The sequence below is a fragment of the Hibiscus syriacus genome, unplaced genomic scaffold, assembly GCF_006381635.1.
Source record: "Hibiscus syriacus cultivar Baekdansim isolate YM2019G1 unplaced genomic scaffold, ASM638163v2 tig00111311_pilon, whole genome shotgun sequence".
NCBI classification, from domain to species: domain Eukaryota; kingdom Viridiplantae; phylum Streptophyta; class Magnoliopsida; order Malvales; family Malvaceae; genus Hibiscus; species Hibiscus syriacus.
The window spans coordinates 653,948-667,421 of record NW_024063054.1 but is presented as its reverse complement, the minus strand read 5'-3'; the positions used below and the strand labels follow the sequence as shown (position 1 = coordinate 667,421).

The following is a 13,474-nucleotide window of genomic DNA, read 5'->3' as shown; positions in this document are numbered from 1 at the left end:
TGTTTTATGAAGATACAAAGAAGCATAAATATGGCTTTAAACATACTTATAACTCTAAAACATGAAATCTACCATGGGTGTGCTTCAAGCTCATGCAACCTACTATATTTCATCTAAATGAATTAAACATGGTATAATGAGTCAAAATAGAGTTATCTTTTATGCTAAACTGCTGAAAACACCCAATGCTCAACTAAGGGTGAGTTTCTTATTCCCTTTAGCTTTAGAACTTTCTGCAATCTCCCTCACTAAACAAGATTCAAAACAAAGATTACTAGCTGAAAGTGAAGGCTAAGAAGGTTTTAAAAACACTTTATATATTTAGGAAACACTGAAATCGAGCTAGAATCTCTAAATTCCTTAAATCCCTTCAAAACCGGTTTTTGGCTTCCATTACCAAACCTTGCAAGAGTGGGCTTGTAATAAAGATTGGGAAGAGTGGAATGTGGTTCTTACCTTGGTTTAAAGGGATAAACTATAGATAAACTAAAGCTCAAACCTTTGCTCAAGTTTTCTAAGAATGAAGGTGAAGCCTTGGAAGAAGAAAATGATAAATGGGAGTTAAGAAAATGAGGAAGGGAAAACAAACGTGAAATCAGCTTCAATTAAAGGATTTCAGCTTTATTTCTGAATAGGGGTATAATTGCTCCCTTTGTTCTTCCAATTTTGACTGCATATTAAAAACAACTTTTTTATTCTCTATTGGGCTTACCTCAAGCCCAAATCCTTTTAAATTTGGGTCAAGGCTTCCTACAACTAAGGAATTAAACCAAGGCTCATCTCGGGTTAGCTCAATACTTCTAACCCGAGATTTAGGGCGTTACATGCAGCCTAAGCCTATCTTCTCCAAATTATTGGAAGGATATTGTACTGGATAAATCCGGTAATTTGGTGCACACTCAATATCTTCCGCTAATGAGAAATCTTGGTGAGTATCGTCAATAAAGTTGAGGTTCTACGATTTTATCATTTTTATATCGTGAACTTTGCAAGGTTACAAACGTGGAAAAACATTAAAAAGTGGTTGTAGTGGTTGTCTAGTCTTATTAGAATTGTGGACATGATACCACTTTTTGTTTTTTACACCAATTACAACAACTCCATTTGATTTTCCTCTCGTTGTAAGGTAATTTCTTAAATTTATATTTGAGTAAATTTATATTTGAGTAAATTTATATTATTAATTAATATGTTTAAATTTTTTGAATAAATACTTTATTTTTATTTTTTATTTTTTATTTATTATGTTGTTTAGATGACAACATAAGATTATCAATAAAAAGTTATCAGGTGCAACAAAAATTGATGTACGAATGAGGATCGATATCGTTGATAGACATGTGGTAAATATTCTAAATTTTTTTATAAGTTTTAAATGAAGAGAATTTATTTATATTTATATTGATGTAGTTTGTTTACAATTTAATTGGATTTCGTATTATGAGTCAGATATCCAGTGGTGTCTACGACCATTCTTTTTTTAAGAAACAGAGACGTGGTGTGTCGTAACGCCGATCCTACATTTTGCCATTGTTGAGATCCATGTCATGGATAGAGTGTTGCGATAGTTTGGCTTCCATCAGCCCATTCCAACACAAATATTTGAAATGGATGAATTACAAAAAATTGATATGCATGGAAGCATAAAGAAAATTGACCGAGGAAGCATGTTGCATACATACAACAATAGAATGAGAGACATTTATATGTGCCTATTCGTTCTGACCTTGTACCGGATATTGATTTCTCAATATCTCTCTACATCCAAAATTATGAAGCAAATAGGAAATCATATTTATCAAAGCATTGAAAGAGGGTCGAATAGGAAGAAATGAAGGCAAAACATACCATGAAATCACCATCATCAATAACATCTTCTTCTTATGGTTCTTTTGTCGATTATTTTGCATCTCAAGCAAGTTATGGTGCATATCCTCTATATTATGCCTCAATAGAGAGTCGGCCGAAATGGAATGCAGTGCCACCCTTTCAACTACCTTCAAGAGAAGAAGCTGGTCCATGAGATTCGTTTCTATATGCTCAATCATTTAGTGTTTTGGTGTGCATTTTGAGTCAATGATGTTAATGATGATGTCAAATACTTTAAATACTCCATCATTATCACCCGAAGGAGAAAATCAAAATGGTGGACTGATGTCACTTCCTCAATTCAACAAGAAGCCAACATTGAAGAACATGTTGAAGACGAATGTGTAGGCGGATGACCGTAAAGAAATTGACGAGCCTCACATCATTATCATTCAACCAGTCTTCGACTTTGTCAATAATTGAAAAAATATAAATAAATTTTATTGTTATTAGTTTGTAATAAAGTATTTACAAAATAAATAAATTATTAAATTTTTCAAATTTTAATATTTATTTTAAACAAATTATTTTTTAAAATCACAAGACTCATTATACCCACATGGTGATTTCTAGTTGGATTTAAAAAAATTCGGTCAATAGCCCAACTTTCAATTAATGGTTAGTTTTTTAAATCCAAATGGAACTCAACATGTGGGTAAGACGAGTCTCGTGAATTTTTTTAATATATATATAATTATTTTATATTATTTTAAGTTACATATATATATATTAATGGAACTCACCATGTAAGCATGACGAGTTTCAAGAAATATATTAAATAATTAGGCCTCACGGGGTCCATAGACCTGAGTCCATTAAAAAATAATATCTGGGTAAACTCACCATATAAGCGTGACAAGTTTACCCTGCACTGTAGCAAATGCAATATTTCTCAAAATAAATTTTGGGTTGGCCTGTTGGGCCAAATAAATAATCCGTTTGGATTATTGGTCCAATTTTTCCATTGGTGTGATCTGAAATAAAATTTTAGATAGACACAATCAATAAAATAAATATTTAATTTTAAAGCGGTTATGTGCCCACCCTAAGAGCAAACGAAATCCGTCATCGCTGCTAAAATTCGAATTTTCTTCAAATAATTACTTATTTTAATAGTTGTGTCCACCCTGTATAAAATTTTTATATAATTAATATATAGTGCACTCACCTTGAAAAATATTTCTGAAACCGCCACCGTCCACCATTCATCGCAAAGAATCGGAGGTTGATGTGGGCGAGGAGACTGTGTCACGTGCTGAGTCTAAAAGTCAAGGATGGATTCTTGCATGTTAAAAAGCTAAAGAGATGACATAGAACAAAGGTGGAAGAAGATGCAATGCCAAAATGGAGATTCGGGTGGCTATGGAGAGGCCAAGCAGGTAGCTAGCCTGTCTTATATTCTCTTCTATTTAGTCTTTTTCATTCCAAGTGTAGCTCAAATTTGGCCTTTGCCATATCTGCAAGGTCAATTCTATTTATCCCTCCAATTTTTAGGGTATGGATAAGCCTCAAATTATTCTCCCCTCCCTACTCATAATAGGGGTGAGCGTTTGATCTAGTCGAGTTGAGACAAAAAGTTTCTAGTTATTCGAGTTCTATTTTATAAATCATACTTGATTTGAAATTTTTTCGAGTCGAGTTGATTTTTTAAGTTTCTGTTTAAATTTAATTGTAAATATTTATAATATTATAATATTATTTGATTCCAATTTAAGTGGCTTTCTATAACCATATATATAATGCAAATATATTTCTTCATATTTTTTTCATATGTGATATACATATATCATACAAAGTCCAAGGACTTGACTCAAACTTGAAAATAAACACACTAATTACTATAAATTTTGAGTTATTCGAGTTGCATTTTACAACTCGATTTGAACTTGAAATTTTTTCGAGCCGAATTTATAAAATTGTAACTTGAAGTCAATTCGAATCGAATTTTTTTTAATCGAATTGAGTCGAGTCGAGTTTTACTCACCCCTAACTCACAACACAAGCCTAATCCATTGCTTTTAATATATGTATACATATAGTAGCAATAAGGCATTCTTGGAGATGATAAAATGAAATAGAAGAAAGGAATTTCACAAAATTTGTTATGGGTAAATATATATATTTTTAATATTTGAGTTTGATTTTAATATTTAATTTGATATTTTACGTATTTTATCTATTTGGTAAAATTAAGTAAATTTTGTACACCTCTATATTTTTTATGACTGATATTTTAATAATTCAATAGTTGAATTTATTTCTATCATTTTACTAATTATGTATTTAAATATTTGAATCAATATTATATCTCTAGCTATCGATATGAAATTATATGTTTATTAATATATATTTAATGGCTAATTTTTTTTTACATAAAATAAGTTGTTATATATTTTTAATTTACTCAGAACTTAATATGTCTAAATATAATCTAAGATTTAACAATTAAAGTATTAAAACATTAATTAAAAAATTATTAAAATGTACAAAACTCACTTAATTTTACATTAATATAAAGAATCCTCCCCATATATAGGATATATATCGCTATGAGTCATCTCTTTTGAGATGAAAGCATGGATATTCGTAACTTTCTTCATGACATTTACTTTTCCTTAAATTCGTTGCCATCTTGAAATTTGGTTTTTTTTCTCTCTCATACACAATAAAAAAATTATCTAATTTATAATTTGTTTGCACTTTAAGATTATATAAGAACGTGTATTTTAAAGTTTAGGAATTTTATTTAAGATATATTATTTTAGATTTTTGGGATTTAGAAATTAAGATTTTAGATTTTAAGATGTATAATTAAAATAAGCATGTCGTATAAAATAATTTTAACATGATATCCATTATATATATATATACATGACACTTCAAGTTTGTCTATTTTAAGGGTTTAGAGATTCTATTTAGGACTTAATATTTTATAAGTTTATAATTTAATGTATAAGATTTGATATTAAAATAGACATACATAAATATGAAACTCAAAATTAGAAGACAGTTTTAGAATCTGTCTTGCTCTTGCTACTAATTTCATCATTTAAATTTAAAATGCCATAATGCATGAAAGCAAGACTACTTTGCTAAGAATTAGACTCTTTTCAGTACTATCAGCGTTATTGTCATGCTGATTAAACAATGCGCAAATGATATCGATATCTCATATTCAAAGAGAAAAGTAGTTTATTCTGGTCCCCATCATTGGCATTCAGAATTATTGACGTTTTTAGAAGAGTGGGGGGGTCAAAGAAGGGTGCAAAGGAGTCTGTGTTCAATTTCTTCCAATCGACCTATTTGTTTTCACAATGTCAGAAGAGGTTGCGGATCTTATGAAGCATTTGAAGTTTTCAGAGGAGGAGTCGGAGGACATCTCTCCTCCGAGGGTGATAGCTGAAGATGATCTTTTTGAGATGGATAAGGGGATCGTGGCGAAGATAATTGGATTTAAGCGAGTTGACTGTGATGCAGTTCTCCGTGTTTTTCGTTCTATTTGGGTCACAGTAGGATCTTGGATTCTAGCATTCTAAGAGACAATATGTTATTGTTCAAGTTTAAGTCACTTTCTGATAAGCAAGCAATTCTTAAGCGTACCCCATGGAGTTTTGAAGGAACTCTGCTGGCGTTAACACATTTTGATCCTACTTTGAGTCTTGAAGAATTTGATTTCCGGCCTCTTGCAGTCTGGGTGAGAATTTATGAGCTACCCTTGGGGCTTATGAGGATAGAGACTGTGGAAAAGATCGGAAACATAATAGGAAAAACCATTGCTACTGACACAAGATCTGGAGAATGAAGAATGGGAGACTATCTACGGGTTAGAGTGGAGATCGATTGTACCAAGCCTTTGAGGAGATGTGCCAAGATGGGGCAACTTGCGAATGGGCAACCAAGGAAGTGTTTGTTAAAGTACGAAAGGCTTCCGTCGTTTTTTCATCGATGTGGAATCATTGGGCATGTGCTGACCGAATGCCCGGGGTTCTCGGAACAACTGCAACAGCCTCTCCAGTTCGGGGAGTGGCTCCGGGTGCCAACTAACAAACGGACTGAAGAGGGGAGTAGTAGAAGAAGGGAAGGGATTGTTTATGTTGAAGATAAGAAAAATGCTCGAACTTTGACAAGTTCGGCTAACAACCCCCTCTCAGAACGGACAGGAAGGGTTCCCCAAGGTGGATCATGGATCCCGGGAAGAGACTTATTGTACTCCTCTAACTCGAATCAAGAGGATGATTTGGACTCAACTGACCCAACTGGCCCCGATAGCTCTCTTCCGCGTTCCTTTTTGAATGTCTTCCTGATTCATGAACTCTCAAGGGAGGAGGAACAACAGCCTAATCTTGATCCTAGTGTGAGGGCCGAGGTCAGTTCTTCTAGTTAGGGGAAGAGGAAGAGTGGGGAACCGAGTAAAGGGAAGAGGAAGGTTAAACGTGTGAACCGACAGGTGGTGCATATTGCTGATTCTACTTTGAACTCTAAGATTAGTACTAGTGAGTAGGAGGACCCAAGTGAGATCCTGGAGGAACAATTGAGAGATGTTCTGATAACGGCGGTGGTTGAGGTTTAGCCCCGCCAGTCGCCGTGATGATATTATGCTGGAACTGTTGAGGGCTTGGGAACCCTACAAAAGTTCGAGAGCTTATGAGGGTTATCTCCGAAAAAGACCCAGTGTTGGTTTTGTCTCTAAAACAAAGTTACGGAAAAATAAGACAGAGTTTATAAGACTTGCTATAAAGATGGTTGGATGTTTTTCAGTTGAAAGAGCAGAGGATTGCGTAGGGTTAATGATGCTTTGGAAGGAGGGTATTAATGTTACTCTTCAGAGCTTTTTGAATCTTCATATTGATGTGGAGGTTCTTTGGAAATAGCAAATATTCAGATTTACTGGATTTTATGGTCGAAGTGTATGGTCGGACAAGAAGCATAAATGGGATTTGATTGCTCATATGGCTTCTTTCTCCTCGTTCCCATGGTGTATGGGAGGAGATTTTAATGAAATTCTTCATTCTAACGAGAAAACAGGAGGTCGAAAAAAGCTGAGGGTGCATATGGAGGATTTCCAGAGATGTCTTCGAGGGGTGGATTTGTGGGATATTCGGCCTAGGATCGGTTGGTTTTCTTAGGCTAGTGGAACTCAGACGAAGTCTTTTATGTGTGAAAGACTTGACAGGTTTGTGGCGAAGAAAGATTAGAGGCTCTTGTTCCCGAATTGTTCAGTGGAAACGATCTCGACTACTAATTCAGACCATTCTGCGATTTCTCTTAGCTTGAAGAGTGATATCCATATTAGTTCTCCCAGAAGAGACTATTTCAAATTTGATGCTTGTTGGGCCAACGAAGATCAATGCCGGCATATAGTCCAACAAACTTGGGAGAACAATGAGGATTCCTTCTCGAATAAAGTGATAAAAATAGAGGATAAGCTTGGTAATTGGCAACAGGCGAGAAGAAGGCAAGCTAAGTGGGATGAGAGGCGAATTAGAAGCCGCATCCTTCATCTTGACTCGGGTTCAATTTCGGATGAGAACTGTGATTAGCGTAGGAAAGCGTTAGTGGAGCTGAATGATATTATGGATAAGGATGAGGCGTATTGGCTCTAGAGATCTCGAGTAGCTTGGTTGAAGGACGGGGATTGAAATTCAACCTTCTTCCATGCACGCGCAAATGGACATCAAAAAAGGAATTGGGTTGAGGGGCTGGAAAGTGAGGGGGTTTGGTGTGACCAATTAGAGGACATTTTTTATGTTTCCACTAGTTACTTCTCTTCTCTCTTTCGATCTTCCGAAGCGGCACCTGACGAGGAGATACTTCAAGCCATTACTTGATGTATTTCGCCTAGTGATAATGAGATGCTTTGTTCGGTCATCTACAAGGTTGTGTCCAAAGCTATCGTTAATCGTTTAAAGCCATTGATGCATGATTGTATTACCAAAAACCAATGTGCCTTTGTCCCTGGTAGACGTATCTTAGATAATTTTTTAGTAGCTCACGAGCTTATTCATTATCTTAAAGGTTCTAAAAATGGTCCCAATAAGGGAGCTGATATTAAGTTAGATATGGAGAAAGCTTATGATAGAGTTGAGTGGGGTTTCCTTTTGGATGTTATGCTTCGAATGGGTTTTAATGATTCCTTTGTTAATCTTATTTGAAAGTGTATTTCCACGGTTTCTTTCCAAGTGCGTATTAAAGGTGTACTATCTGACTCTTTCATTCCTCAAAGGGGTCTCCATCAAGGAGATCCTTTATTTCCATATTTGTTTCTATTTTGTGCTTAGGGACTTTTCGCATTGTTCCTAAAGGCTCAAAGGAGGAATGAGATTAAGGGAATTAGAGCAAGTTTGAGAGGGCTGAGGATTATGCATTTGTTGTATGCCGATGATAGTCTATTGTTTGTGAAGAATTCAAATGTGGAGTTGCGCAGGGATAAGAGCATTTTGAATCAATATGAGAAGGCCTCGGGTCAGAAGGTGAATTTTGAGAAGTCAAGTATTTATTTCAGCCCTAATACTCATTCAGCTGATAGGCTGAGTTTTTTAAACGAGTTAGGAGTCGTTGAGGCATTGGACCCGGGGAACTATCTTGGTTTACCTCTTGCAGTTGGGAAATGAAAACGAGCGACGTTCAACTTTATCAAAGATAAGACGGAGAAGAGGATCCAGGGATGGACTAAGCGACTCCTCTCTTTTAGAGGAAGATAAGTATTCATAAAGTTGGTGGTTCAGGCCCTTTCAGCTTATACAATGTCATATTATCTACTTCCCGATGGTGTTATTGAAGATATTAAGTCTCAAGCAAGGTCTTATTGGTGGTCTAGGAAACAGAATTCCAGAGGATGGGCGATGGTTGCATGGTACAAGGTTTATCGCTCCAAAAAGTTTGGAGGTATGGGATTCAGAGATCTTAGATTGTTTAATATTGTGCTCGTTGGTAATCAAGTTTGGAGACTTATTCAAGATGAGAACTCTTTGGCGTTTAAGGTCCTTAAAGCTAAATACTTTCCAAACTCATCGTTTATTGAGGCAAAACTTGGGGATAGGCATTCTTACGCTTGGGCAAGTCTCATGAAGGCCAAAGAGGCCCTTCTGGATGGTTTTTTCTGGAGGGTGGGCATTTATAGTAAGGCTCGAATGTTTGAGGATAAGTGGGGAGACTCTAGTGTTGTTCAATGGAGGGAACGATACATGGATCGAATTGACCAGCCAGTTAGAGTGGCGGATTTTATGATTCCTGGTTGTGCGAGGTGGGATGTTCAAAAAGTTAACAGAGTGCTTCTAACAGAGGATGCATCTCAGGTCCTCAATATTTTGATTACTCCAGTCCAAGGTGATAAGATGTTGTGGAGCCATCACAGCTCGGGTTCGTACTCTACTAAATCGGGGTACAATTGGCTTACAATTCAGAACAGTCCGACTTTGATTGCGGAAGTTATTTGGAATGCAGTGGCTAAGGCGAATGTTCTCCCAAAAATCAAAATTTTCGGTTGGCGCCTTTTTCATGAAGCTATTCCTTCGAGGTCAAAAATTAAGCAAGCTAACCTCGGAGAAGGCATCTGTCCACTTTGTAATAGAGAGCTAGAATCGTGTTGCATGCAATTAAAGACTGCCCTAATTCGAAGTCGGTCCTTGCGATGTCGGGTCTTCCCCAAGATCTTGTCTATTGGAATGGAAATTCTTGTCTCCTTTAGTTGTCGAGTGTTCAATCCAAGTTGAATAGCGAAGGTTTTGATCTGTTTCTTGCCTTACTTTGGAATATTTGGAACCGGCGTAACAATTTGGTACATAATGGGGAATTTCAATCGGATAGAGATATCATTATTAACTCTTCAAACTTGATTGGGGAGTTTAAGCAGGCTACGAATCCCCTGAGTTGTTTTAGTGTTTATCATTATTCCCGTATACCTTGTAAATGGAGTAAACCGAATAAGGATGAGGTTAAAATTAATGTTGATGGAGCGTTTTGTAAGGATTCTCGAGTTGCGGCAGTGGGCATTGTGGCTCGGGATATGCATGGAATGGTCCTTGGGGAGTGGCAAAGAAAATTAATCCTCTGTTTACGTCAAAGTCCACTGAAGCAGCTGCTTTCACTCAAGGTATTCACTTTGCGCAGGAGATTGGGTGGCACAATGTTATTATTGAATGTGATGCCATCTCGATTGTGTACAGGTTGTCTAATACGAACTCTAACAAGACCCAAGACATCTCTATAGTTAGATTGTTGCTCAATGAGACAAGATTGAGTTTAGCTGACCACCCTTTCTTTAAAGTTCATTATGTTTGTAGGGAAGCTAATAGAGTTGCCCACTCCTTAGCTCAATGGGCCTTATCGAATGACAATCCAGTTTGGTTCTTCCTGGATGAACCTGTATGTATTAAACAACTTGTAATTGATGATGCTATTGGAATATAAGATTTTATTCCTTCAAAAAAAAAAAAGAATTGACTACACTGAGAAAAACAATCAATCTAATATATATATATATATATATATTACAGAAACCATTATTTTTATTAAAAATAAAAAATATCTAAATTATAATAAAAGTTTACAATAGCAGTTATAAACTAAACACATAATAAAGATGTTTTTCTAAACACCAGAAAACTAGCCGCTTAAACTCAATACAAGAAAAATGTTAAAAAATCTAATCAAATAAACTAGTATAAAAGGTAGATACGAACAAATCTAATCATATTGGCAAATAAACCACAAAAGGGGATGAAGATACTAAAAGACCACCGACAAGTCGTAAATCAAAATTGAGCGACGTGAAAATACTATCAACGAATACAAATTGTGCATCCAAATCCAATCCGAGGGTCCAAAGCATGGAAGATCAGCATGATAATAAATAAAGAGTCATCTTGATCAGTCGTGGCGATGTTAAATCCAACCCTAAAAAAATAAATAAAAATAATGACCAAACGACCGAAAACGTGCCATAAAGGCATAAGAAGATGTATCATAAAGACAAAGTTATTATAAAAAATAACAAAAATACACTATAGTAAAGCAAAGGAAAAATAATGAAAATCAACGATCGACGATTAGCACCAAGACTGATGTCACCGCCAATCACAAAGATGAAGAAAAAAAGAGACTAACTATGGTTAAGGGAAAAGAGAGAAAAATATTATACTTGACATTGTTTAAAGGTTAACTTATTAATTATATATTTGACATTGTTCAAATATCTTAAGGAACTTCTTTCCTTTTTATGCTACTTTTTTATATATATACTTTCATTAAATAATTAATGCAGTATCCAAAACTCCCTCCCCAAGCCTTATAAATAAGAGATGATGCAATCTCAAACTCCACCAGTGCTAAGCCTCAGCGCACACACACATAAGCCTGCTCACTTGTTTCCCTGTTTCATTTTCTTAATATTCAGCTTGAGGTAATGGACAGGGTAAGAGATTTGGCCTCCAAGAAGGCAGCTGTGATATTCACAAAGAGCTCGTGTTACATGTGTTACAGCATCAAGACACTATTTTACGAGCTCGGTGCTAGCCCGGCTATCCATGAGCTCGACCACGATCCTAGTGGGCGAGAAATGGACCGTGCTCTACGAGGGCTTGGATGCGATCCCTCGGTCCCAGCCGTGTTCATCGGTGGAAGATTCGTAGGTTCAGCGAAAGATGTCATATCGCTTCATGTAGATGGATCACTCAAACAAATGCTCATAGATGCAAAGGCCATCTGGTTCTAGCAATAACCATGTAAAATATAAATAAAAAGGAAACAACTTTATTGCCTACACCATTGGCTTTGCTTCTTTTTGTTTCTTAAGTTCCTTCAATATACTGTATGAAATAACATTAACTTATCGAGAATAACCTAAACCTAATAATTAAAAGAGTTAATGTTTCATTTTAATATTCACTGCTGCCTGAATGCTTATTCAATTTCCATGGAATTAAACAGAGACCGATGATACGTGATGAAGCAGTTGACTTTGTAGGATTCTTTTCTATCGGAAACAAACAGAAATGCATGGCCTTAAATAAAACTTATGACCGATCACACTCGAGAATAGAATAGAAGGGAATAAAGTTTCCACGAAGAAGAAATGCGTTTGACTGTTGTTTCTGGTAATGAAGAATCATTATTACTATTAAAGCCGATTAGTTGTATTCTTTTGCAGTAAGTGATAGCAATGAGAACGGAGAATCCTTTCCGACATCGATGAAGGTAGAGTTGTTGTCATACTTGCACATGTGATGGTGCTATATATATAATGCATGAAGGGAAAGTGAACCGAAAGGCCATCACATTCGCGATCTCTTTCTGCACAAGGGATTCAAAAGGGAGATAATTGTGAGAATGTGGTTTAAATTGACCAGCTAGCCTCACAATTTTTCTATTTTTGTTGCATATTGATTGAAATCATTACAAAGTATTAGGAAATAATTAGAAAGTGGTGGAATTATTTTTTATGTAATCTACTCGAATAGACTTTTATTCATATATGCAACCGTTCCGTTTTAAGTTTAGGGTAAAGTATAGTAATGGTCAATGAAGTTTTCTAAAGCTTGATTTAGGTCCCCCAACTTTTAAAACTTGCAATACAGTCCTCCAACATTTAGTTTGTTTGCAATATGGTCCCCGACGTAATTGGTCGTTTGACGCCGTTACACTATCGTTAGTCCGTTTGCAATATGGTCGCTGAATTTTTCAGGAACTTGCATTTAGGTCCCCCAACTTTTAAAACTTGCAACACAATCCTCAATTTCATTCTAAAACCCAAATTCCTTTTCGGTCTCGATTTTCCTTTTTCGCTTCTCTTTTCTCATTTCCAGTGTAACTTTCAATCGGGGATGCATGGGAAATTCTAATCTAACTTTGAATTCTGTGGAGGTGTTGACTTGAATAAGGGTCCATTGAGAGAAGATCTGAACAAGGGAATATCGGGACCATCAACGATTCCAGGTGTAATGTTAGATACAGGTCATCTGGGGTGAAGTATAGATGTTCGATGAAATATTTGTGAGAAAAAAATAGGGTTAGAAATGCAGAGTTGACAAATACTACTAAGATGAACTATGTATCATTGTTGAAAGTCACCAACAAAGCTGGAATTATTTTGTATAAATGACATATAATAATTTCTTCATTTAATCCTTGTGGTTAAAGATTTTCCAACAGATGATCAAATATAATGAAATCCCAAACATCGCCTTTACCTCTCAGTCTCTTTTGCTCACATGCACTCTCGTTTGGTTTTTGTTCTTCAATTTTTCGCCATATAAAATTGTAAACCCAAGCAGTGTTTTGTCTTTCAACTTTTTATTTACAAAGAAAAAATGGAGGAAGAATTGCTGGAACACAACACCGATTGTGTTTATTTCTTAATCTCTCCCATCACTTGCAAGAAGATATTTATTTTCTCTTTTTGGGCTATCCAAAAATAAGCTTTTCCTCTTTTGCACTTTCCTATTTTCAGCATTGTGTGTTTTTTTGTTGAATTTTTTATGTTTTTGGAACTGTATGTCAAGGATCTGGATATTCAGTGTTAGTTTTGAACCAAAACCATCAAATTTTCTTTCTTTCTTCTTAATCATAACTTTTAGTACTCCTTATGAATGATATTTAGTCCATCTGA

The 13,474-nt window shown here is 35.5% G+C and overlaps 1 protein-coding gene across 1 annotated transcript; it reads left to right on the top strand.

Moving 5' to 3' along the window:
- The first annotated feature begins 1,451 nt into the window (after nucleotides 1-1,451).
- Nucleotides 1,452-11,596, top strand: LOC120158341 (glutaredoxin-C11-like). Its single transcript, XM_039169207.1, has 3 exons — nucleotides 1,452-1,456; nucleotides 2,025-2,028; nucleotides 11,270-11,596. The coding sequence occupies exon 3, from the start codon at nucleotides 11,273-11,275 to the stop codon at nucleotides 11,579-11,581; it is 309 nt and encodes a 102-aa protein (XP_039025138.1). The 5' UTR covers nucleotides 1,452-1,456; nucleotides 2,025-2,028; nucleotides 11,270-11,272; the 3' UTR covers nucleotides 11,582-11,596.
- Nucleotides 11,597-13,474: the final 1,878 nt, after the last annotated feature.

Bases quoted from the DNA above. Each gene is read 5' to 3' on its own strand.
- LOC120158341 (XM_039169207.1), top strand. From the start codon at position 11,273: ATGGACAGGGTAAGAGATTTGGCCTCCAAGAAGGCAGCTGTGATATTC.